Below are 26,358 nucleotides of genomic sequence, written 5' to 3'. Positions count from 1 at the left end.
AGGATTTATATTTTCTCCTAATTATTAGCGTATGCAGTAGCATCATCAATATGCATAGTGCTTTACCCAGTGACATAAAGAAAAACACATTATAAACTTAGTTTTTTTAATGTTCAGTATATAAATCATACACAAATAATTTAAAAAGCACCAATAAGCCTTGAGGAAATCCAACTATGTTAACTGCCTCAGATGAAATAATTTTGTTGTTAAACAATAATACTGCTGGTCTACTGCAAACCACCTTGAGATCTACATCCCAGTATTACCTTTTTGTCTGCTCCTGCCTCTGCAGTCCCATCATTTCCTTAATTAGAGAGCTGTGGGACTTTGCATTGGCTTTGAAGGGCATTTCTTTTTTTCCTTTGGACTGCTATAAAAGTAGCTGCTCTGACAACTTCCTCTGAAGTAATTACAGTACCTCAGATGAGCTGTTGTTTTTTGTCTCAGTGGAATAGGTAACAATTCCTTCATAAGAGGAGTAACAAAATAGAAAATTATTTCCAGTAGCACCTTAGAGACCAGCTGAGTTTGTTCTTGGTATGAGCTTTCGTGTGCATGCACACTTCTTCAGATACCTATCTGAAGAAGTGTGCATGCACACGAAAGCTCATACCAAGAACAAACTCAGCTGGTCTCTAAGGTGCTACTGGAAATAATTTTCTATTTTGTTTCGACTATGGCAGACTACCCACCTGTAACTTCATAATAGGAGTGTTTGCTGAGAGATTGAGGTACTAAGTTCAACCAGAAAGCACTGGAGAGAGCATTTCCTGAGATGCAAGGAAGCCTAGTGGGCTGTCACTTGAACTTGCCTCTCAGTCAGCACTAATGACACCCCTTTGGATGCCCAACCCTTCCTGTACCACCTCCTTCAGACCCAACATGCGTGGATCTTCAGCCTTTCCTCTCGTTCCTCTTGAGTGGGCTGGCCTGCTCCCAGAGCCAATGGTTTTCTTTTCTTGGACTTATGACACAAGCTTTCCCACTTACTCTTTGCTGCTTGCAAAATCTGAAACCAGCCTTGAAGATCTGCCAACGCAAATCATGCTCTTCAGGAGCAAAGGTTTAAATAGGCAGCTACTACTGATCTTCACTTGCTGCTGCTACAATAAAGGACAGCAACATCCATCAAGTTGTTAGCAGGTTGAGGATGCCTGAAACGGATGTAACCTGGACTTTTATTAACTTGCCTCCCTCTCCCTAACTACCACCTCTGACTTGTCCACTTCATGCACTGCCCACATGACAGCTTGTGCCATGATAAAACCAGTTAGTCCAAGCATAGGCAAACTTAGCCCTCCAGGTGTTTTGGGACTACAACTCCCATCATCCCTGACCACTGGTCCTGTTAGCTAGGGATGATGGGAGTTGTAGTCCCAAAACATCTGGAGGGCCGAGTTTGCCTATGCCCGAGTTAGTCTCTTAAGAAGTCACAGCAATTTGTTTGATTTTACCATATGACCCCATTCAGCAGTTTCTTAAATAGGAGTCGTAGTTTGAACTAAGTTGGGGTTGAAGCACCAGCAATGTTGGCTCCAGCCACTGGCTTACTCCTATGTGTACCAAGAGGCTCAGGCAAAGGATCCCTTAACCATCTCTCCAAGATGAACAGTAACAGTGCCTTAAGTAGAGTCAGCCTCTTGCACACCTCAGTTCACAATTGCCTCTGTCTTGGTCCCTGAAATCTTACCACAATTCAAAGTGGAGAGGGAAGGATTTATTTATTTAAACCTTTGCTTGTGTCTTGTAGTGAGTAGCTGAGGATGTGTTTGTATCTACTCTGGAACAAAAGTACAGTGGTGACTCACAAGAAAAAATTAATTCGTTCCGCGAGTCGTTTCGTATTGTGAAAATTTCGTCTTGCGAAGCGCGGTTTCCCATAGGAATGCATTGTGCGGGGGACGACGACCGCAAAATGTTTTCGTCTTGCGAAGCACGACCATAGAAAAATTTGTCTTGCGAGTCACCTAAAAAAAACGCAAAACCCTTTCGTCTAGTGAGTTTTTCGTTGCGCGAGGCATTCATCTTGCGAGGTACCACTGTAGTTGTTCCCAGGCACAAGTTAAGGTTGTAGTTTAGGCCTTTAAAGCCTTATATGCTTTGGGACCACAAGCCTTTGGGATGACATGAAGGTCTGCTTTTGCTTGCATCCCATAGCAAAAATGCAACAGGAATTTACACAGTATAAAAGGGACCTGCCTGGCATCACAGTAAAAAAAATACTACCCATTGAAGCTGTCTCTTATGATGTGTTAGAATATGCACAATGATGGGCCAGGTGGGGGCTCCCCTGTAGAGGGCAGACCATAACAGAAGGAAATGCCATTCTTACAGCCACCCAGAGTGGGACCTTGGATGTAGAGTCGGACACGACTAAACAACATTTCCCTTCCTCAGCTGCAGTTCCAAACTGAACTGGGAGCCCTGCACTTGTACTTTGCATTTGGGAAGGGGACACCCCATTTGTTCCAATGCCACATCTACAATTCTACTTGGAATGCAGATTCAACTGGTTCAAACAATCTCCCTCGGTTAGCTCACACCTACATTTCTGACTTAAATCTGTTTAGCTGCAACTCAAGACCTGTTGAGTCTCGAGTTACGGAAGCAGATTGTTCCTACCTGAGAGAAGAGAGTTGAGCAACTCGGGATCCTCTAACAATGCAGAAGGTTTTCCCAGTACTGCTAATCTCTACTGTCAAGTTTCTCATAACTACACACCACTGCCATCAGCAGTCTTGCACAAAATTATCACTAGAGCCGTCAGACTGGTTTGATGTACTCTTACAACACATCCCCTAGAGAAGGCCATGACCTAATATCCTCATTTTGTGTTGCCTAGAGCCAAACAGTATAGGGCAAAGTGCAAGCCATACCAGGATATAGCCTTGAAAGATCAAATTTTATTCAAAAGTCACTCCAGCTTTTTTTTTTTTTTTTGCTGCAGAGGGACATTTGGGATAAAAAAATGTTTTGAATTAATGGCACAAATTAAAGTGAGGTCCCACCTGCCCAAAATATTTAAAGCAGTAACACACACCACTTTGAACAGGCATGGCTTCTCCCAAAGCAACCTGTGAACTACAGTTTGTTAAGGGTGCTGAGAGTTGTTGTTGTTCAGTCGTGTCTGACTCTTCGTGACCCCATGGACCAGAGCACGCCAGGCACCCCTATCCTCCACTGCCTCCCGCAGTTTGGCCAAACTCATGTTAGTAGCTTCGAGAACACTGTCCAACCATCTCGTCCTCTTGTCGTCCCCTTCTCCTTGTGCCCTCCATCTTCCCCAACATCAGGGTCTTTTCTAGGGAGTCTTCTCTTCTCATGAGGTGGCCAAAGTACTGGAGCCTCAACTTCAGGATCTGTCCTTCCAGTGAGCACTCAGGGCTGATTTCTTTAAGGATGGATAAGTTTGATCTTTTTGCAGTCCATGGGACTCTCAAACCTCTATTTCCCCCCTAGAGCTACAATTCTTCGGAGTTCCCTGGGAAGGATTGGCTGCCAAGCCACTCTGATAATCTGAGCATGTCTGGAGCTGAGCCGGAAGCTGCAGTCAAGAGGACCAATTCTGGCACTTGAGGAACTCCGATTTAAAAACAGCATCATTTTGATTTTTTTAGAGTAGAGCACAAATATCCTTGGATTCAAGCAGAGGCACTAGCTTCGAGGCTGGTCTATAGAATCACAGATAACCCCCACGAGAAAGCTTCTTGGCTTCTGCACTCCTTCAGATACTATATGCACAAAATGCTATGTTTGTGTGCACTACCTATGAAACCTAGTGGTCTGCATTTGCAGAATGTCTGTTTTGCAGAGAACTGTAGCAAGCAAAAAGAAAAGAAAAGAAAAGAAAAAAAGAAAAGGGGGGGGGACAGGAAAAGGCAGAAGAAAAGGTGCATTTGCAGCGAAAGCTGCAGCACAAAGGGGGACGTCTTTTGTCTCAGTGTTGGCAGCCGGAGAAGCTGGCAGCACCTCGGAACAGAATCTCGCCTAAAATCTCTCCCGGCGGCCAGAGAGAGAGGAGTTTCCTGGGCTCCATTCGCAAGTAAGAACTTGAGGGGAAACGGATTTTGCATTTCCCAACGCGGGCAGTTCCAAGGCGGGCGGTTTGCCGTGGGGCTTCGGCGGCGGCGGAGGAAGCTGAGGCCCGGCTCAGGGAGCTCCGCAAGCGCAGGAGGCGGGCCGGCAGGAGAGCCCCTTCTCGTCCCCAGGCCGGCCTCTCGCCCTCAGCCTCCAGTACTTGGCTCCTCCCCGGGAAAGAGGGCAGGATCCAGTGCCAGTCGCGCGCTGATGAGGCAGCCCGGAGGAGGCGGAGCAGGCGGCGGGAGAAGGAAGCCGGAGCGACGGCGAGGTTGGTGGGGGGTTCGGCCCCCCGCTTTCCCCGGCGCCCCAGAGCCTCAGGGAGCGCCGGAGAAGGGCCGGGCACGGGGCGGCAGATACCATTATTATTATTATTATTATTATTATTAATTATTTATTCGGTTATTTTTACCCCCGCCTTTTTTCCTGGCTGGGACTCGAGGCGGCTTGTAGATAAAACCAGATTAAAAACATAGGTGGCACAGAAACGGGCGTGTGGGTGAAAGTGGGGGGACCCCCCCTCACCAGTTGGCAGGCCCTTTGAGTGAGGTCCTGACAGAGCCGGCCCACCCCTGAGGCAAGGTGAGGCGACGGCCTCAGGCGGCAGGATCCCCAGGGGCAGCAGATCCCCGATGCAGATCTTTATTCCCTATTGCAGGTACGTCCAACAGGTAGATCGTGATCTACCGGTAGATCACTGGATGTCTGTGGTAGATCACTGGTAGATCACTGGCTCCCCCCAGAGAAGCTCAACAACTTTGGCTCCCCTTAAAATAGCTCTCTCTTTTTGCCCTGCACCCCCTGAAAATGGGGCTTTCCTTCTCTCTAAAAAAGCCCAACAACAACTTTGATCTGAATGCCTAAAAAACAGGCCTTCCTCCCCCCCAATAAAGCTCAATAACTTTGACCTGAACCCCCCAAAAGTGGGTAGATCACTGCCAGTTTTTAACTCTGTAAGTAGATCGCAGTCTCTTGGGAGTTGGCCACCCCTGCCCTATTGTGTTCCCAGAGATCTTCCCTCGACCCCTTCTTCCCTGGTAGGGAAGGGGGCGCCCTTTTGTGGTCGGCCTCAGGTGCCAAAACATATTGGGCAGGACCCGTATCTCTCTGCATGTCTCTGCGTTGGGTCTATTTCCTAACGTTTTATATACCGCTTGATGGTTTAGAAAAAGAAGGAGAAAGAGGAATCCCAGCCACCCTCGAAGCAGCATAATATGCCCGCTCGAGATGTATTTCAGTGTTTCAGCACATTGCCAGGCCAAGAAGAATGTGGCCTAGAAGTGCTTAGCAGAGAAAGGCACTTTGCACACACTCAGAGGCACACTGTTACTACTGGGCATGGAGGAAATGGGGTGTTAGAGAGAACAAAGAGGGTACCCTGCCCACTTTGGGATCTGGCCCCACCCCATGCTGGCATGCGCCCCCAATAGTACCCAGGAGGAAATGTGCCCTTTGACAGAAGCCAGGTTTCTCTAGCCCTGCTTTCAGAGGCTGTGACTTCCTGCTGTTTCTGTGCATTATATGGCATAAGTTGCATCACAAGCAGGTGCTGGAGCTTGAGAGTAGGTGGCTGCTGCTTTGGGCACTCCAAAGAGTGATGTTGCTTGTGCTCCCCCTCTCTGGGAATATCCTAGGAATAACTTTCTCCTGCTCTTCTCTTAGGCCATTCCAGCCTTTCAGCTAGACTTCTTTCATCATGGTGAGTACATGGGGTGTTTTGTAGCACACCCACAAGGTTGTCCCCCCACCAAACACAGTGCTTGAAATTCAACAGGGTAAGCACAGCATTTTCATGAGATGCATCATGCTGCAGTTGTGTGCTTTTCAGCAGTATGTATCTAGCCTCCCATAGAGACACCAGCTCACACAAACACGCTTCTGTAGGAGGCTGACCTGACTACAAATTTATGTATGGCCATGTGTGCTCCTGGGACTGGTGCTGTTGTGGTTGTTTGGTTTTTAACAAAAAAAAGGCCAATTATTTTGTTTGAACAAAATGTACAAAGGTGCTCAAATTAATGTTTCCCACAACGTCAGCCTGGAAATCCATCCTCCTGCCAAGCATCCAATGAGAGTGAATGCTTTTCTTGCCCTGTAGTCTCATCAATCTGCTACTTCTTACCAGATTTCTTAATCCCACCTGCATGACTTGTGGAACCCCATGCATCCCCATAGGCATCTGGTTGGTCAGCAGGGTGCTGGTCCAAAGAGACTTTGACAAAGGACAGAGTTCTCTTTGTGTTCTTCTGCAGTGTGGGGAATAATTGAGCCAACTGCTTTGCTTATTGGAACTTTGGCCATGCTGTGACTCTTACCTGATGGCCACCTTCCCATAAGTGACCCCTTGAGCTGAGCAGAAGGGGACCTGTGCTCTGGGCTAGGAGGAAGCAAGCAGGCAAAACTAGTATACAGGGTCCGCTTCAAAACACCTGCATCCCCCCCTCCTGCAGCCGCTGCGAAAAAAACTTGCTTGTGTTTGCAGAGTTTTCATACACATTTAATTGCTTGAGGTGTTACTGAGCGACAGGAGTCTAACGCTGTCATTGGTTATTTACAGGGGGAAAGAAAAGGAGTCAATAAGTATTACCCACCTGATTTTGATCCAGCCAAGGTAAGAGAGCAATTGAGGGTTCCAAGGGGAGGTCAGTGCTTCAAGTTTTGTGCTGACTGTGTGCATTTTTGTTTTCTGTGTTGCAAGGAAATAATGAATGTTGGACTTTGGCAAAATAAGTTCCATGGGGAGGGGGTTTGTGTACCTAGTGGTTATAGCAAGGAATCATTTTTTGAATTGCCTGGAAGGGTTTTACTGAGCTGAAACAGGCACAAGTCTGCAAGCCAGGTTTTCTGGGTCCTGCCTTCACTGAGTGGACCTGCCTCCATTGAGTGGTCTTGTCTGCATGTGCGAGTGATTAAGGATCTCACATGTTCAGGAGATCTGGCCTCACTGGAGATCCTGTTCCCCACACCATGTCTACTCTAGATATGATATAACCCAATGTAATTTACTGCTCTTGCCTGCTTCATTAATAAGCATTGAGATGGCAGTAATATGTTCATTGTAAACTGAAGAATGTATTTCTTAAAAAGCAATTAGATTTCTGCAGTTATTTTTCTATTGACAAATGGGAAACTTGAATAAGAACAAAGGATAAAAATAAAATGTGATAAAAGACCTTACGAAAGTGATAATTAATCCTAGAACAGGCCCATTCGCCTGACAATCATCCACTTGAACCTTGGCAAATTATTTCCTACGTTTCTGAGCTCAAACAGCAAATTTGACCGTTTTGACCAGAAATTAAAAACTGAAATCTTGTCCACATCATCAGCTTTCCTGACACAAGCTGGCAATTTCCCATATGTTTTCTTTCTTGGCATATTGTGTACAAGACAACATAGTAGAGAGTGAAAAACATCTTCAAGTTAAGTCACATGTCTTGAGTATCCTGCTGTGTCACTCGTCTAGAAACTGAGTAAGCAGAATTTAAAGCTGTATGTCTGTGGATGCCCAATGGGAAAGGGACTTCCAAATCAAACAGATATTTTTTGGGGTTACACTTGTAATGTGAAGCCATTGGCTTGTGTCCTACCCTCCGGAGCAGGAGAAAACAAGCTTGTTTCATCTTCCATGTGACAGCCCTTTAGATATTTGAAGATGGCTTTCATATCTCCTCTCAGTCTCATTTTTTCCAGGCTAAACATCCCCAACTCCCTCAACCTTTCCTCATAAGGCTTGATTTCCAGCCTTTTTGTGGCATCCAGAACTTGATACGTTATTCCAGATGTGGTTTGACCAAAGCAGAATAGAGTGGTACTGTTACTTCCCTTGACCTGCACACCACACTGTTGACTCATGTTACGCTTGTGGTCTGCCAAGACCCCTATATCCTTTTCACATCTTGTATTTGTGCATCTGGTTATTCCTGCCTAGGTGCAGGTCAGTTTAAAAAATCCTGGTTTTCCCTGGAATGGACAACGTCATAGGGGTACATAAATTGTCATTGGATGAAGGCTATAGAGTCATGACTGACACTGGACTTTGTATATAACAAGTTGAGCACCTTCTCTTCTCATTTTTTGCAGCATGGCTCCCTTAATAAGTACCGCAACAGCCATCCGCTACGGGAAAGAGCCCGTAAACTCTCCCAAGGTATCCTCATCATCAGGTAAGGACACTTAGATGCAATCCTTAGCATGCCAGGGCACCTTGGAGTTGAGTCCTTATTATGTGGTGCTCTTTGTAGGGGGGCATAGGAAACTCTCTGGGGCCTGCACATCAGGGGAGGACCAGCTCTATGCTAGCCAAGTTGCATGTGGATATCAAACAGGGCTTGCTTTCCTGCTAGCTGAAGCAGTCGGATGCCTATGCTGCCTATAGTGAATGTCCCTTGGCTTGCTTTCTTTCCTAGGTTTGAGATGCCTTATAATATCTGGTGTGACGGCTGCCAGAACCACATTGGCATGGGTAAGTGTGGAAGGTGGCTGGTGTTGAGGCCATCCCTTAGATACATAGACAGCTCATAGGAGCTTGAATGTGGTGAGAGGGGCTTGTTTGAAAGCAGTGGAATTTTGCGGCAAGAGCTATGTACAGCAAAGAGGAACCTTGTTTGTTGGATCTCCATTTGGTATTTCTGAAAGCCTCCTGTTTTGTCTTGCTTTTTTGCTGCTAGGTGTGATTGAGTACTTCTCACCTCTTGGGGAATAGTGCTTCAGGGTAGGTCAGGAAGAAACCTGAGAAGGAAGGGTTGCACACCAGGAGGCCAGTAGGAGTCATAAGGTCAACTGTTGCTAGTTAGAATAAGAGATAGTGGATTTTATATCTCCTGGAGTCTGTTCTCAGCACTGAGAAGATGGGAGTGATGGGTCTAATAGATAAAATAAGGAGCTAGAAGTCCTGGAAGCGGGAACAGAAGCTGCATTCTGATTATGTGCCCCTACAGCTTACACATAGATCAGGGATGGAGAACCTGTGACCTGTGTGTCGTTAGACTATGTGTAGACTGCCATCAGCCTCAGCCAGGATGGCCGATGGTCAATTATGATGAGAATTGGACAATTGGAGTGCCACAAGCTCTCAGCTCCTAGTCTAGTAAATAAAACGGGGGTTAGGGATTCTGGAAGTCAAAATATCTGGGACACTTTCATTGTCCTAGTGTTGTCCTGCCATTTTGGTAATTAAGGTAAAGGCTTTCCATTCATAAATGTTTAAAATGAATAAATCAGTCTTTGTGGTAATTATAAGATTCCAGGGTGGGGTTGAGTGATCAGGAAATCCGAGGCAGGAATGCACAAATTCTACTCTTCCCTCTGCTGGCTGCAGGTGTTCGCTACAATGCTGAGAAGAAGAAGGTTGGCAACTACTACACAACCCCTATTTACAGGTGGGTGTTGTGAGGGCTTTTGTTGTCTTTACTGGTGCTCTTGGCCAGGACGAGTTGGGCAGTGTGCGCATCAAGTGGAAGTTCAGGTCTGGCAAAGGGAAGAGGCAACTGGCTGGTGTTTAGGTAATCTGCACCCACATTTCCCACCTCCACTTTCAGTGGAAGATCAAGAAAAACAGCATGCTCTGCGAACTTTCTGATTTGTGTAACTGCACATGCTTGCTTTTGGCGTGTGAATCGTAGAGTGGAGGGTCCACTTTTCCTGTAGGTCCAACCCCCTGTTGGTGGAAGAAATCCAGAGTGGTTGTCCTGCTAGAAAACATCCAAGTGAGGCAGAGTCCACACTACCACTGTGTAATTAGCTGCATCAACATTTCTTCATGTGGACTTCTTTCCCATAATGCTGATTGTCCTTGTTGCCCTCCTCTGCACCCATTCTGATTAGTCCAAGTCTGCTAGCCATGGGGCGAGACCAGAAACTCTGTGGCACTATCCGTTTAGCTGGGTGCCCGGCTCAGTCGTCTTCTGCTTCCTGCTTGTAGCCATGAAAAAATAAACACAACCACAGCAAGGGACTTACTTATCTGTACCATGGCTTCCAATAAACCCACAAACAATAAAAATAAATTTAATAATCATAATCAGACACAATAGAATCAGCTGCTTAGCTCTGCTCAGCAGCCATTGGCCTTTTGAAAGAGGCATGCTTTTCACCCTCTAAAACAGTGTTTTTCAACCACTGTTCCGTGGCACACTAGTGTGCTGCGAGATGTTGCCTGGTGTGCCGTGGGAAAAATTGTGTTTATTTGATTCCTATTCAAGAGAATTACTTTATATATAGTCAATATAGGCACAGAGTTAATTTTTTTAACATTTTCTAATGGTGGTGTGCCTCGTGATTTTTTTCATAAAACAAGTGTGCCCTTGCCCAAAAAAGGTTGAAAAACACTGCTCTAAAACACTGCAGAACCAGAAAACGGAGTTGCCTCATGTGTTGCAGGGACCAACCACCTTACAGATCTTAAGTCCCCCTACAGGGATACAGGGATTGTAGGGGAAAATGTGGAAGGTCAGTATAGGGTTCTATGTGACAGTAGGAGGCCTTTTTTTCTGAACGTCTTCCATTCATGGCCACAACATCTGGTATCCCCCTCACCATCCCTTCTTGCTGAACTTGCCTTGTAGGTTCCGTATGAAATGTCATCTTTGCCCCAACCACATTGAGATGCAGACAGACCCAGCCAACTGTGATTATGTCATCGTCAGCGGTGCCCGGCGCAAGGAAGAGCGCTGGGATGTGGAAGCGAATGAGCAGATAGTGGCCACAGGTGAGCCTAGAGAGCTATGCCCATCCTGCTGTTGGGGTGCTTGAGGATTCATCCAGCCTGGCCTGGCCAGGCCTAATGTTTGTATCTGCCTCTCAGCCCATGAGGAGAAGCAGAAGCTGGAGACAGATGCCATGTATCGGTTGGAGCATGGCTCAAAGGATCAGAGCAAGCTACAGCGAGCCCTCCCCACCCTGCAGAACATCCAAGAGGCTCAGAGCGCCTGGAAAGATGACTTTGCGCTCAACAGCCGCCTTCGCCGGAAATTCAGGGTAAGCAGATGTTGAAGTAATAATAATAATTATTAGGTGGGAGGTGGGAAGGTTCCTCTTCGTGGCCCTAGAACAAATTTCTCCATGGCCCTGAACAAATGAAGGCAGGGTGAGATTTCAACTGTGTTCCTAGTAATACATTTACTTAGGACTGTCAGCCACAATGAGGTTTAACCACGTGCCTTTCAACTAATTAATTGATTTAATTTAAATAAAAGTGCATATTGTTTCATAATAAAAAGTCCCATAAAAAAATGAATGGATTCAACCTGTGATGCAACACACACTTACTCAGGAGTAAGCTCCATTGAACTGGGTGGGACTTACTTCTGAGTAGACATGTATAGAATTGCATGCTTATCTTAGTCATTTGCATTTTAGTGTGCTATCTTTATGGACATTTGGGTTTCTTTTTTAATTATTTTTAATGTAAGCAATACCAAATCCAATAAGCATAGGCAGAACAAGAATTATTCAATGGAGAAATGCAATTTGTATTGTAGAATGAACTTCCATAAAGCTTCCCTGTTTGGTATCCTAGAGTTACTTTTTATTGATTACTGACAACCAGGCAGGAGGATATTTATACGGCTGAATTCAAGTTTGTATCCCTATTTTTATGTTTTTTATTAACTAATCTCCAAGACAACTGGATGCAGTGCATTTAAAAATATTTATTCCTGTCTTGCTAGTCCTTGGCCTGTGTTTTAGTTTTGCCCCTCCCCAAACTCCTTTCTGATGTGGATTCTCCCTTTTTTGTCTCTGTGTCTCCCTTTCCTATCCCATAGGAAGAAAAGAAAGTCCTGCAAGAGGAGGAGAAGAAAGATCTCGCCCTGCAGTCAAAAGCAAGCCTGAGCATCCCGCTTGTGAGAGAGTCTGACGAAGACCGCCATCTGGCGGCGCTGCTCAAGTACCAGAGCCTTGGCTGTACGTGAAGCCTTAGCTGTTGGGATTTTTTTGGAGGGCTGGAAGATGCAAGGAGGAAGGGTAGGGCTTCTCCAGCCTGAAGTGTGCTGTGCAAAGGCCCAAGATGGTTGTTGGCAGCACAAAACAGATGGCCTCCTGTTGAAACCGGGATTCAAGGAGAAGGCTCACATTGCTGCCCCACTTGTGTCCTTGCACATCCCTTCCCCCCCAAAGCCCTTAGAGCTCCAAGTCTTGCCGCACAAACCATCCGACTCCTTTCCTGATTGATTCTTTGACTAAGGTTTCAAAAGAAACGACTGGCAAACCCTCACAATCAAGCTAGGCTACAGTATTCGTTATGTACTAAAACAAGAGACAGTGATGTCGTGTGCATTGTATAATTTACGTTTGTTTTTCACATGTGCAGACTTTGTCTCACCTGCCATCGCCCCACAACTGCTGTAGTTGTCAGACATCCACCCTTCCCTGCTCCCCGGCGACTCCTAGATCCTGGTTAGAGAACCGCTGAACTGGGGGCCACAATACTGTTGCTCATAATGGTGCAGGCACTGGGCTGTCAAGACATTATAGCTGCACCAGATTATTTTATGCTTCAAAATCCCCTGTAGCATTGGAGAGGATGCTGAGGTGCCAGCTCAGTGGTAGAGCACATGCTCAACGTGCAAGACGTCCAAGGTTCATTTCCCCACCCCCAGGATCTCTTAGTTAAAAAACAGGATCAAGTTGCAGTTGGTGGGAAAGCCCCCCCCCCCTGGTCCTCAGCTAGATGGACCAATAATCTGATTTGGTGTAACACAGCTTCCGATATTCCTGTTGCAATGCACACAGTACCATTTTAAGTTAAGTAATAGTCCCCTTATAATATTCCTGTTGGCGGCAGCTCGCATGGAAATTGCTTTTCAGTGGAAAACGGCAGGTGATTTGATGTTGAAATGTTGGCTTGACAGCGTGCAATGTGGCATTATCTGAAGTTGATGCAGATTGTCCCAGAGAGACAATTTTGACTGCTGGGTTCCCTTTTCTATTGTACATAAATGGGACTTTGCCAGTTTGTTCTTTCCCCCAATCAACAGGTTTCTCAATGGAGAGGCTGGCTTACACAGAGGACAAATTATTCATATAATCATAGAATTGGAAGGGACACCAAGGGTCATCTAGTCCAACCCCCTGAAATGCAGGAATCTCAGCTAAAGCATCCATGACATCATTATTATGCAGCATGCAGTTCAGTTGGTTATATGCATCTTGTTTTTCGCTTGCTTTTTTGCAATGCAGTGTCTTAATTTGTACTAAGTTCCCACCCCTTTTTAACTTGGTTTCTTGTATGTTCTATAAAATTTAATAAAATATAATTTGAAATAAAAACAAAAATGGTAATGGTGACCCCATTCTCTCCCCTCTCCATCCAGCTTATGAAGATAAACAGAAGCAGAAACGCAGTGAGATCGTTGACCGCCCATGGTTTTCATCTGCCCAGGTCTCGAGCCCCAAAGCCAATGACACCCTGAAAAAGCTGGCACTCTCGGGGAAATCCCCAGCTGGCAAGCTACCCGTAGCGATGAACGACCTGGGTGTTGTGCGTCGGAAATCCAGGGATAGGGAACAAGCTTCAGCCGAGGAGGAGAGTGAGGCTTCAGATCCCACATCCTGCGTTAACAGGCAGGACCAGGAAAGTGCAGTGAGGAAAGTGTCGCTTGACTCTCTCACAGGGCCTGAAGTGGGCTCCCAAAAGGCTGAAGGAAGCCCCCTATCCCATTTTGCTACCTCTCTTGTTGCAGATTATTCTGATTCTGCATCTGATCCTGAAGCTGAACTGTGAACAGAGTTTTGTGGCTCTGGGATAGAATGTGACTGGACCTGATGTACAAATTGTCATCCCCACCCAAACCAACAAAAGACTGTGCAGTTGTTATGCCCATCAGTTGAATGTCTGAATAGGGGTGTGTGTGTGTGTGTGTGTGTGTGCGCGCGCGCGCGCCCTTGGGAGTTTCATTTTGCTGCCTTTCCTTGAGCTATTTGCACCTGTGTCCCTGGTTATTTAAGCATGACCCCTTCCTTGTTTTGTCCAACATACCACAAAATAAACACAGCTATCCCTATAACCCTGCCTCTTTTGTCCTGACCAAAGTCTTGACAGCTGCACACATAGAAACATAGAACTGTAGAGTTGGAAGGGACTGTGAGGCTCATCTAGTCCAACCCCCCCTGCAGTGCAGGACTCTTTTGCCCAACATGGGGCTTGAACACATGACCCTGAGATTACGAATCTTGTGCTCTTCTGACTCAGCTATCAATTGGTTGAATGCAGAGGTCACCAACCTGGGTTTGCAGGGAAAGGAAAGAAGCTGAAATCAGGCATCTTTGTATACATGTAAAGCATAAAAGCCTTTTGAACTCATTTCTAAAACTGAGATTCTACACATGGTACCTGTAGACACCTCCCATTCATTTTGAATGATGAGTTTCTTTTCTTTTGCTCTTCAGAGGGGTTGCCTTCCTGCTATTGGGGGGGGGGGGGTTGAACATTGTCAACTTTTCAGTCAAATGGGTATTTTGGGGTACCTGATTTTCCGAATATGTCCCAGGCCCGAAAAGATCAAGGACTCCTGCAGTAGACACGTATTTGGAAACCAAGATAGATATTTGCTGTTGGGAAGACCATGTGTTTCTAGCTGTGCTAGAAATGGGACATCTGGTGAAATGGGTCAACAATCCAAACTCCTTGTCCACACTTGTAGGAACTCCCAATCTGCCCACAAAGGTTACATTCACATTAGTGGCTTGAAATGCACTCAGATAGGGGTAGGAATGTCTGCAACATGCATCACCGCCTCTTCTGTTTCCCCATCCCTGCATCCCTCCTGGAACTCCTGTTCGTTATGCTGTCATCTGCACTTGCGTGTTCATCTGTTAACTCCACAACCCAGCTTTCTAACTGAAGCTGGTTTGAGATAAAATATGGATTGTGGCGACAGAAACAGCAGCGTAGGGCTTGTAGTGTTGTTTAGTCTCAGTTTATTTTGCTAGGACGCAGAGATGTCTTCTCAGGTGTGCCAGAACTTCCATGCTGACTGTGAAGCTACCTTGAACCAGCTGGTGAACTTGGAGCTGTATGCTAGCTATGTTTATCTGTCCATGTCCTACCACTTTGACTGGGATGATGTTGCCTTGTGTCACATGGCCAAGTTTCTGAAGGAGCAGTCTGAAGAAAAGTGGGAGCATGCAGACAAAGTTCCTGAAATACCAGAACAAGAAAGGGGGGGGGCGCATCTTGCTGAAGGACCTCAAGAAGCCAGAGAAGGATGAGTGGGGCAACAGCCTGGATGCCCTGCAGTCTGCCCTGCAGCTGGAGAAAAAGGTGAAACAGGCCTTGCTGGATCTGCACAAGTTCCTGGCAACAAAGAATGGAGACCCTCATCTGTGTGACTTCCTGGAGTCTGAGTTCCTGGAGGAAGAGGTGAAGGTCATCAAGCAGCTGGGAGACCACCTCACAAACCTGAGGCGCCTGGGACTGCCCCAGAATGGCTCAGGGGAGTACCTGTTTGACAAGCTCACTTTGAAGAGCAGCAGCTGAATCCTCTCATCGCTTTAGAAAAACAGTAAAATTTGTAGTCAAGATTGCGTAGTGTAAATTTTTTTTTTTCTTTTAAAAAAATGGATTGTGGCTACTAGCTTTGTGTGAATGCGGCTTCAAAAATAAGCAGTGGGAATGCACTGGATGTGGAGTAAGTAGCAATGTGAAATCATTTTTATTTGATTTTACAAGTACAAAGTTATAACAATCCAAATATACAGATTCCTCTGAATCTCACAACTCCCCCCCCAATGGGGTCACACATTAAACATTTAAAACTGCATATTCTTCAAAATTCTAACTTATATCAATCCATATTATCCATGGTAATGATTACACTACAAGTGAAATTAAAATCCTGCCAATGTTGCCATCTGCTTACAGTGGTCTCCTAAATAACTTACAATTTCCACCCATTTTATGAAGTTTTTGTCCTCTTGGTTTTTGAGTTTTCCAGACAGTTTTGTCATTTCAGCATAGTCCATCAGCTTGGTTTGCCATTCCTCTCTGGTAGGGACCTTGTCTTCTTTCCATCTCTGGGCTAGTAGGGTGGCTGTTGTTCCATACATAAAGGAGGAAGTAGCAATGTGAATAACACCCAAAGTTAAAATATGTGCTTCCACACATAGGAGAATGTGAGCAGAGGCATGGCCTGATGTCAGCACAAAACTTCTGATTTAAATTCCTTATCTTGGAGGTAAGAAACATGTACCTTTTGCTTTGTTTAAAATTTAAGAGCCATGGTGCTCTGGATTACATAACAGAAGCCAAACTTCATGATACATAATGAGACAACAGTCCTGCAGATTCCAAACCCATAGCTTAACATGTTTCGATATGCATGGATACAAGATCAACATAGACGAGCTGAGGAGGCATCCTAGGCCTTGGCTGTGGGAGCAACTGGTTGTGCCACAAAATCAACCACCAACCATTATTTAATGTGGTTTTTGACTCAGCTTCAAACAGCAATCACTGTATTAAAGTGACTGCTATTTGAGGCTGAGTCAAAAACCACATTAAAGGTATTTATTAAAGATAGGGAATAGTTACAGGATGGAAGCAAGTGGAATTTATTTTTTCCCTACCCCATCCTGAACTTTGGGGTACAGCACAACAGAAGAAAAGACCAAATCAATTTATTAAGCATTGTTGTTGTTGTTATTCAGTCGTTCAGTCGTGTCCGACTCTTCGTGACCCCATGGACCAGAGCACGCCAGGCACGCCTATCCTTCACTGCCTCTCGCAGTTTGGCCAAACTCATGTTAGTAGCTTCGAGAACACTGTCCAACCATCTCGTCCTCTGTCGTCCCCTTCTCCTTGTGCCCTCCATCTTTCCCAACATCAGGGTCTTTTCTAGGGAGTCTTCTTATTAAGCATAGCATTTATCAAAATTGAATTAAACCTATAAACACAACATTAGAACCTTCCCCAACCTCTAGTGGCTTAATTCTAGTCTCTTTAAAGTTGGTAAAGTAACTCGTGTGTGGTTTTTTGGTAACGAATTCTGATATTCCTTTTTATAATGTATATAAAACACAACAATTATAACAACACAACTATGCAATAGTCACATAGAATGAGTGCAGCTGCACATGGGTTAAAAACAAAATCCAAGTAAAGACTATCAATGTGATCAGATCAAGCATAGCTCCAGATTTGCCAGGCTTGTGACGAGGGTTGTCTTCAAAAATGATGGTTCTGCTGTATATATAATTTTAAAAAGCCAAATCATGCAAATGTCTGGAGGTTTTATTCCTTGTCATAATCTCAAATTGTGTGTAATAGTCTCCATTGTAGCTGTATTCCACGGTGAGCGCTGCCAGTGTAGGATTTTGGGCTGTTCTCCACTGAGTTGCAGTTGTGCAACTCAAGAGACCAATTATTTTGATAACACGTCCTCATTGGTATCATAAAAAATATTGAGTAATATTAATTTTGGACAACAAACAATAGTTTCTCCAATAATATTTATCATTTCTGTGAAAATTAAATTCCAAAAATTGTGCACCAACTGTCCTTCCCACCATGACTGATATGTACCAAATGTATTGCAGCCCCTCCAACAATTAGGTGCTTGGGAAGAAAGCATTTTTGACATTTGCAAAGGAGTGTGATACCATCTGTGTAGCAATGTTAAGGAGATTTTCCTAAGAAAACTGGAAACAGATTTTAAGGGTTGTGATTTCCAAATTTTATTCCAAATTCTAGTTCACATATTTTTAAAGAGCGTCCATGGATCCATAATCCACATTAAGCAACATCGCGTACAATTTAGAAAAAAACAATCTTTTTTGTTGTCAAATACTGTATCTAGAACCATTTGCTCCATCCACTTAGATCAGTTTTCAAAACTTTTCATGTTGGTGACACACATTTTAGACATGCATCATTCTGCGACACAGTAATTCAGTTTTCCTGAGGTTAAACTAACCCCTTTTTATCTTCGGGAGGAGCATGGGGAGCGTTTGTCATGACACGCAGTTTGGAAAGCTCTTAAGATTTTTCGCTTGTGGAAAAGGCTATGGTGTAATAATAATAATAATAATAATAATAATAATAATAATAAAAATTTATATACCGCCCTATACCCGGAGGTCTCAGGGCGGTTCACAGAAAATCAGAATATAAAACCACAAAATATATAATCAAAATAAAAACAACCCAGTAACTACCCCCCCCAAAAAAAAATCCCAACCAAATCAACCAAAGGCCTCTCTATCCATCCAGCCCTCTCAAGCTACATGCTGCACACCCAGATGGCTAGATGGAAAGGAGGCCAGCTTGTATGTTTAATAGCTGAGCAGCGGAAATAATTTTGGCAAGGGTGCAAATTATATAGAACTAAAACAACCACCATGCAATATGTTCACTTTTAGGCTGGTGCCGTGCCGTTCCGTTTTTATTGTAATCATCTATATGATCTTAATGTAATAGATCTTTTATATATAGTTCTAATTCTACTAATGTTTAATTGGCTTTTAATTAATGCATTTGCGCCTTAAATGTTTTTAACTGCTCCTATCTTATCTGTAAGCTGCCTTGAATACCTGCCAGGGTAAAAGGTGGGGTATATAGGGTTGCCATACACCTGGAATGTCGTAAGTCTGCCAATTTTGGCGAATTTTTATTTTGAGATTTTGCAAAAAATAAAAGCTCCGGATTTTCACTTTATGAAATAATAATAATAATAATAATAATAATAATAATAATAATAATAATAATAATAATAATAATAATATGGTTTGTGGCTTGAGCCAGGATCCTGCCAAAAAGCTGGCCTATTTTCATGAAAAGAGCAACCTGCGTAGACGCCTTCCCCTCGCTGCCTGCGCATGAGGAGGCGCGCGCCCTGCCGGCCTTTTCCGGGTCGCGCGCCGCTCGAGCCCTTTCACATCCCGGCAGCAGCGCCTGCAGTTCCGGATTCGAGTCCTCACTCCATCTGCCAGGGCGCGTGGAAGTAAGCCGGGCAGGCAAGGCAGGGCGGCCGACAGCGATGGCTCAGGGGAAACGCAAGTTCCAGGCGCGCAAGGCGGCTTCCGCGGGGAAGAAAGCGAAGGCGGCGGTGGCGGCGGCGGCCCGGGGGCCTCGCAAAGGAGGTAGGGCCGAGGGACGGACGGAGGCCTCCCGGGCGCCGGCTTTGCTCGCAACTTTGCCTCCGGTTCCGGAGACTTTGGTGCGTGCTCGGAAGAATTCCGGGTGCGCGAAAAAAGAACCTCTCCTCTCCAAGCACGCGATGAGGAATAATTATTATTCTTTATTTTAAAAATTTAGTCGCTTTCTCTTGCCCAAGGCAATCCCAAGCGACTTAAAACCAAATTAGGAGGGTCCCCCCCCCTTATTTTCTTTATTCGTGATCCACGAAGCCGGTGTCAAAGCGCCCTCCGTGTTCCCGTGTTACGCGCGCGCCATGCGTAAAAAGCAGGTCGCTTACCCCAAAGAATCCTGAGTACTGTGGTTTGCCTCTCAGGGCTACAATGGAAATAAACTTTAGCAAACTACAGTTCCCTGGATTCTTTGCGTGCGGTGGGGAGCCATGTGACTTGACTGGGTGGTGGGTTCGCAGTCATAGCAGTTAAGGGCGCTGGACTTTGAGGAGACCCAGGTTCGAATTCCCACAGACATGAGAACTCAGCCGCTGACCTGCTTGGCAGGGGGTTGGACTGGATGGCCCTTGTGGTCTCTTCCAACTCTATGATTCTATGACCTTGGGCTGCCTCTCCACCACACAGGTTGTGAGGCTGAAAGGATGTGCGCAAAGAAAGAGGGGATCATGCAGAGCGCAGGGAGCTCGCCGGAGGAAAGGTGGGGTGTAAATGAAATACAGTGGTACCTCGGGTTACAGACGCTTCAGGTTACAGACTCTGCTAACCCAGTAAGGACTTTACTGCAGGATGAGAACAGAAATCATGCTGCGGCGCAACGGCAGCAGCGGGAGGCCCCATTAGCTAAAGTGTACCTCAGGTTAAGAACAGTTTCAGGTTAAGAATGGACCTCCAGAACAAATTAAGTTCTTAACCCGAGGTACCACTGTAAATTGGATGGGCAAATAAGGCCGAGTGGGGATTTATTTATTTAAATGCATTTCTAAACTGCTTGCCATTTTTTTTAAAAATCCCAACACAATTTGCAACATAGCAAGATACATTAAAATCATATTATTTAAAAAGCAACTGCTGCAGATGTAAGAAACACAGTTGAGTCAGGGAAAACCTCAATAAAGAGGTGTTTTTAACAAATGTTGGAAGCACCCTACAAATGACAGCAAGGAGAGCAATTTCTACCACTGACAGGACCATGCCGTCAGGTGGCACTCGGCATGCCAGACTCTGCATACAGAACTCTGGCTGCAGCATTCTGTGCCTGTGGCAATTTCCAGGTGAGTCTCCAGAGTAGAGCAACAAACACACTGTCCAGTGCAGCTGTGCATGATCTTTGTAACTCTCCTGAAACAGCTTCTGCATTATTATTATTATTATTATTATTATTATTATTTTACAAATTATGTACTTTAAATATTTTGAGTAGTAATAGTGGGTTACATACAAATTAGCCCAAGAGAAGGTTTCCCATCTAGTAAGAGACAATGATATTTGGTAGGCAAATTCTTTTCTGCATATCTGTATATCCTGCACAGCTTCTGCCTAGTAGATGTAGCAGTGTGGAAGTGAAAGAGAATTTATTTCCTTTGTGTTGGGTTCCTCTCCTAGGCCGCATTATTGCTCCCAAGAAGGCCCGGGTGATCCAGCAGCAGAAACTGAAAAAGGTGAGGTGATCCCACCCTCCTCCCTGCCAAACTGACAGGGAGCAGCAACGGCAGTGACCACAAGGCTTGTGCTATGTGGGCCCATGTTTTCAACCCACGGGCCAATCATCAATTGTCTTCAGTGGCACGGAGCACTTTTCCACTGGCTTAACCTAAGACACAATGTGTAGCCTGGCCACCATGCTCTGTGCTGAAGTAGCTTCTCGGTTAGACTCCTGCAATGCATTGCACTTGGTGTTGCCCTTGGAGACAGTTTAGAAACTATAGCTAGCACAGATTCAGCTGCTGTGCTTTTAGCTGAGATGGCTCATCTGAATTTTAAAAAGTTCTCTGGTTCTCAGACAGAGGGCCTTCTTGGTAGTGGCGCCCGCCCTGTGGAACGCCCTCCCATCAGATGTCAAGGAAATAAGCAACTATCCTATTTTTAAAAGACATCTGAAGGCAGCCCTGTTTAAGGACGTTTTTAATACATATTTAATACAATACATATTTAATGCTGTGTTGTTTTTAATACTTGATTGGGAGCCGCCCAGAGTGCCTGGGGAAACTCAGCCAGATGGGCAGGGTGGTATAAATAAATTATTGTTATTATTATTATTATTATTATTATTATTATTATTATTATTATTATTTGTTTATGAGCCTAATTGAAGGCACAAGCACTGACTTTTAAGTCCCTTGGCTCTTATGGGCATCTAAAGGAATGCCCATTCCCACATTGACCCGCCATCTACCAATACTTTCTGTCATGAGTGAGGTTGGTGGTGACCATGGGGAGAGCTTTATGTTTTAGACTCCAGCCAAAACCTTTTTTTTATTCTCCTAGGCCTTCTACGTATGTTCAAACTCACCCTACTTTTTTTTCATTAGGATGTTTTTGATCGTTATTTCATGTGGATTGTATGGTTTGCTTTTATTGTAAACTAGCCTGGGGTCATATCTGATCAAGGGTAGTATATCAATTCCCTAAAAAAAACGGAAATACCTTATACCCCCCTCCCATAAGCAAACCTCAATGGCACACCATAACATTGGGACATTTCAGGTGCATAGCTGCTTAGTTGTCATCATATAAACCTCTTTCTCTGCAGAACCTGGAGGTGGGCATCCGTAAGAAGATTGAGCACGAAGTGGTGATGAAGGCCAGCGCTAAACTACCCAAGAAACTGAGTGTGCTGAAGGCCCCCAAAGTGGACACCGCAAAAGAGCCAGGCCACTCCAGCAAGTCTTAGCTATGACCTGTCTACCTGAGTGGGTGGCGGAGAGCAGCCATATACGGCTAGACGACTGTACCCATGACACCCACCTTGTAGTGTTGGATGAGCCTACAGATTAATAATGTAGCAGCATTTCAGTTGGTGGTGAAACCTTCCTTAACACGAGAAACCGGGTGGGCTGTTCTGTGCCTAAGTGAAGAGATGGGCTTTGTTTTTCAGCTCTATTGTATGTAATTTTGGTTCAAGTCCCAGCATTTCCCCTGTTTTATATTTGGACTCGTCTTCTCATTAACGTCTTCAGTGGAAGCCATTCTTTCAAAGCTAGCCTGGACTGGGTAGAGTTTGTAGGATCGACTGGAGCTGTTGCCCATTGGTGTTTCAGCAGCATCAAGTTATCAGAATCAGACACGTTGGACTTCATGTGTTCATGTGGCTCTACAGACATGGCACATATGACACCTATATAACATTGGTATTTACACATGGGGGTGTCTTTGCAAACATGGGAGTCCAGTATGTGATTGTTGGGCAGGACCCAGCAGGCTAGGATGAATCTCAATCCACTGTTTTCTATAGGGCTTGAATGTCTGCATGACACTTGATCCACCCCGTTTGAAGAAGCAGAAATTCCCAACAGAGCTTTGAGGTTTTTAGCTGTTCCTGGAAACAAGTGTGATTTACTCACGTGTGTGTTGTGGTTTGAGGATCTCTTCTGTCATCTGTCCCCTTTCTGCTGCCTTCTGAGGGTCTGTAATTGCTGCCCATTTCAACCTTCCTTGTCCCTTTTGCAAAGCTTCTGAAATAATCTGTGATGATTGCTTTTGGAACCCAGAAGGTTCATTGTGGCTTGCTCATATCCTTCCACAAGAAGATATGCTGGGAGATAACATAAAACCAGGAATCCCAAATCTAAAGTATATTTTAAAAGTTGAAATCCCTGTTCCTGTAACAACTGCAGGTGTTTGTTTATTACCATAGTATCTCCACTGCACATTTAATAAATATATTATCTAAGAAGTGCATTCTTAACTCAGAGCATTTCATCTTGCAGTTTTGTCAGTTGTACAGGGATGAAAGATTTACTTGGAAATGCCCTGGAGTGGAGGCAAAAAGTTAGTAAACACAGAGGGCACGATCTGGCTAAACACAACCACTTTATCATGTATTGCATTTATTGTATTTATTGCATATCCCTCCTTTTCCTCCAATGAGCTCTCAGTGGTGTACCTGGAGCTCCCCCTCCTCATTTCATTGCCACAGCAGCCCTGTGAGGTAGTTACAGGTGGGTAGCTGTGTTGGTCTGCCATAGTCGAAACAAAATAGAAAATTCTTTTCAGTAGCACCTTAGAGACCAACTGTGTTTGTTCTTGGTATGGGCTTTCGTGTGCATGCACACTGCTCATACCAAGAACAAACACAGTTGGTCTCTAAGGTGCTACTGAAAAGAATTTTCTATTTTGTTTCGCCTTTGAGGTAGGTTAGGCTGCAAGGCAATGACTGGCCCAAGGTCACCGGGGAGCATTTTGGAGATGCAGCCCACGATCTGGGACCAGGCACTGTTCTTTGGGTGAGGGGCAGGATACTTGCAACCACAAATTTTAAGATTTGCCACCTAGACTAGGCAAAATGTGTGGACACCTGATGGCAACATGCTTTATTAAATGTGCTAAAATGTAAAATGCATATTTAAAAGATCTAATCAGAAAAAAATTGTGAATTCTCAAGTGCATAACAAGAGAAGCTGGATTCTGCAACATGTATAAATTATGCATACTAAGCAAATTTGTATGATTTCTCTTATTTTGAATAATTTATTCTGCAGTTTTTGCATAATTTATTCTGGTTGTGCGGGTCTTTTAGGATAGACAAGGAACTGTGCAGGGCACTTAAACTAGAGTTGCCATATTTCAAACAGTAAAAACCAGGACACCCTGCAAGTTGTTGAGCATTTTTTAGGAAGGACTCAAAATTGTTGAGCTTTTCTTAGGCAAACCCGAAAGTTGTTGAGCATGTACAAAAACACAAACAAACTTGACTTGCCTAAGATCCAGGAAAAGGCACCACATTTCAGAAATTCCCCCCAGATGTCAATTCCGCCTTTCAAATTCCAGTAATGTCCAGGAAAATCTGGACATATGGCAGCCCTAACTTAAACCCCACTCCCAACCAATAGAAATCTGACATAGAATCTTCTTTGGGCTTCTGAGATTTCTGCAGGTATTGCTTGCTTTCAAACATATTTATTTTTTATTAATAAAAAATAAGTTCCATTGTTAGCTGCCCAGAGAACCCTGTTGAGGGACAGGATTATGCACTATAAATATATTGGCAGTCATGTTGAGATTGTCAGGAAGTGGACTTCTGCACCTAACACCCCATCCAGTGGATTATAGGTAAGGATAAAGGTACCCCTGACCATTAGGTCCAGTCGCAGACAACTCTGGGGTTGCGGCACTCATCTCGCTCTATAGGCCGAGGGAGCTGGCGTTTGTCCACAGACAGCTTCCGGGTCATGTGGCCAGCATGACTAAGCCGCTTCTGGCGAACCAGAGCAGCGCACGGAAACGCCGTTTACCTTCCCACTGGAGCAGTACCTATTTATCTACTTGCACTTGGCGTGCTTTCAAACTGCTAGGTGGGCAGGAGCTGGGACCAAACAACAGCAACTCACCCCTTCGCGGGGATTCGAACCACCAACCTTCTGATCAGCAAGCCGGTTTAGACCACAGTGCCACCCGTGTCCCTTTTGGATTATCTGTACTCCTGTTCAATTAAGGCACACGCACCAAACGTAATGACTAAAAGAGCATTAACAAGACAGAGAGGAGGGGATTACTGAACAAGGAAGGAAATGCAACACAACAAAAGCCAGCTTTTGTAGAGACATTGTCCGCATGTTGACAACAATCTCAACCGCATTTGTAATGGTGTTGGGGGTGGGGTGGAGGGTAGGGTACCCCTGAGCAGATTCAATGCGCCTTCACCTCTCAAGCTGTACAGCATCTCTTCTGAACTGGTCCTTTGTTGACAGGTGGAACTTGTATTCTGTATTCAAAAGAATTTATTAGATTTTCCAAATTAAACCCAATACAAATACCCACATCCCATACATAACACAATACACCAACACATAAAAACAACACAAATTTCTTTTAAAAATCCTTATCTTCTTTCAAATCTTACTTGGTAGAAGAAAGAGGGTTAAGATCAATGCAATATGATACAGGGTTTGTCCTCACTTTTGACTGAGGTGCCAAAAGCAAGAGTGTGGGAATCTCCCAATGGGACATGCTCCAAGTTCAGTGCTCCCATTTCAAAACTGCCTTGCCTCCTATTGGGAAGCCATGGCCTGGTCAAATCCCATCAAGGAGAGAGGAAGTGTCTAAGTTAAAAGTTTTTTGTTTCCCTGAGATTGAGGAATGACCCCCCCCCCTTTTGAGGCTCATTATGGCCAGTTTTGGGGAGCAGATAGATAGATGAAACAGGTACATAAGTCTAGTAAACAAAGCTGCAAGGATTTTTTAAAAGAAAGACTTGAGACTTCAAAAGGAGCTGGTGGCATCGTTTCTGGAGGGATGCAGTGGTAACTGAATGTTGGCTTCCCTCTGGGCCCTTGGTGCCTCTGTTAGTGGTAGAGTATGTGCACCTAAGAAAGGGAAAATGCCCCAGTGGGAGGGTTGGCTGGGTCTCCCACGCTGCATGCTGAGCAAACACTTAAAAAAAATTTTTTTTTTATTTGCATAGTTTAAATTTTCCAAAAACAAAATTCCAGAATTTCAGATACATCAAACGACAAATATGCACAGAGAACCTTTCAGTGCCAATAAAATTATTTACAATAATATTATAGTTGTCTGTGTCTTACTCTCGCACTATAACCAATTACAGTATCCCATAGCAATCACTGTAAAGAAAAACGGCAAGAAAGGAAAAGAAGAAGAAAAAAAGAAAAAGAGAGAGAGAAAAAAGAAAAAGGGAACAGGAAATAGAAGGGAAAAAAGAAAAAAAAAACAGAAAAACAGGGTTTCCCCTGTTTAATCTTCGCAAACCATGTTCCTGACAAACCCCTTTGCTTGAACTACAATTAGTATGAATGCTTACAACCCCATACTATCTCTTATATCTGCTCTCAAATACATTCTTAGTTATTTCATTGCTCCTCATTCTTTCCTCATTCTTTGGTAAAAGCATGCTGAGCAAACACTGCAGGGTACATCACAAAGCAGGTTTGTACCCTTTCCATATGGGGTATACTGTATGTATGTATGTGTGTGTGTGCCCGCACTCCTGAACTGGGCAATGGGAGTCTGAAATAT

At 44.6% G+C, this 26,358-nt stretch overlaps 2 protein-coding genes and 1 pseudogene across 3 annotated transcripts; all 3 read left to right on the top strand.

The window, feature by feature from the left end:
* Positions 1-4,277: 4,277 nt before the first annotated feature.
* On the top strand, positions 4,278-14,087 carry CCDC130 (coiled-coil domain containing 130). Of its 2 annotated transcripts, none has more exons than XM_033173937.1 (10): positions 4,278-4,351; positions 5,743-5,779; positions 6,638-6,691; positions 8,164-8,246; positions 8,490-8,545; positions 9,401-9,461; positions 10,647-10,789; positions 10,886-11,058; positions 11,847-11,985; positions 13,395-14,087. In XM_033173937.1, the coding sequence occupies exons 2-10, from the start codon at positions 5,777-5,779 to the stop codon at positions 13,802-13,804; spliced, it is 1,122 nt and encodes a 373-aa protein (XP_033029828.1). In that variant the 5' UTR covers positions 4,278-4,351; positions 5,743-5,776; the 3' UTR covers positions 13,805-14,087. The 2 variants fall into 2 exon arrangements, with proteins under 2 accessions (XP_033029828.1, XP_033029827.1); XM_033173936.1 differs by lacking the exon at positions 4,278-4,351 and adding an exon at positions 4,562-4,662 and having other exon boundaries at positions 13,395-13,804.
* An 854-nt stretch (positions 14,088-14,941) lies between these two features.
* LOC117061233 lies at positions 14,942-15,595 on the top strand (annotated as a pseudogene).
* Positions 15,596-19,009: 3,414 nt separating this feature from the next.
* Positions 19,010-22,746, top strand: C16H19orf53 (chromosome 16 C19orf53 homolog). Its single transcript, XM_033173938.1, has 3 exons — positions 19,010-19,158; positions 20,770-20,825; positions 21,917-22,746. The coding sequence occupies exons 1-3, from the start codon at positions 19,056-19,058 to the stop codon at positions 22,055-22,057; spliced, it is 300 nt and encodes a 99-aa protein (XP_033029829.1). The 5' UTR covers positions 19,010-19,055; the 3' UTR covers positions 22,058-22,746.
* Positions 22,747-26,358: the final 3,612 nt, after the last annotated feature.

Source organism: Lacerta agilis, chromosome 16 (assembly GCF_009819535.1).
Source record: "Lacerta agilis isolate rLacAgi1 chromosome 16, rLacAgi1.pri, whole genome shotgun sequence".
Lineage (NCBI taxonomy): Eukaryota > Metazoa > Chordata > Lepidosauria > Squamata > Lacertidae > Lacerta > Lacerta agilis.
This window is presented reverse-complemented; position numbering and strand designations above follow the sequence as displayed.

What these genes read in the sequence shown, in the direction of transcription:
- CCDC130 (XM_033173937.1), top strand. An exon ending in CCAGAACCACATTGGCATGG is followed by an intron (nt 8,546 to 9,400) that starts GTAAGTGTGGAA and finishes TGCTGGCTGCAG; the next exon opens with GTGTTCGCTACAATGCTGAG. An exon ending in TGAGCAGATAGTGGCCACAG is followed by an intron (nt 10,790 to 10,885) that starts GTGAGCCTAGAG and finishes TCTGCCTCTCAG; the next exon opens with CCCATGAGGAGAAGCAGAAG.
- C16H19orf53 (XM_033173938.1), top strand. Translation starts at nt 19,056, where the DNA reads ATGGCTCAGGGGAAACGCAAGTTCCAGGCGCGCAAGGCGGCTTCCGCG. An exon ending in CCGGGGGCCTCGCAAAGGAG is followed by an intron (nt 19,159 to 20,769) that starts GTAGGGCCGAGG and finishes TTCCTCTCCTAG; the next exon opens with GCCGCATTATTGCTCCCAAG. An exon ending in AGCAGCAGAAACTGAAAAAG is followed by an intron (nt 20,826 to 21,916) that starts GTGAGGTGATCC and finishes CTTTCTCTGCAG; the next exon opens with AACCTGGAGGTGGGCATCCG.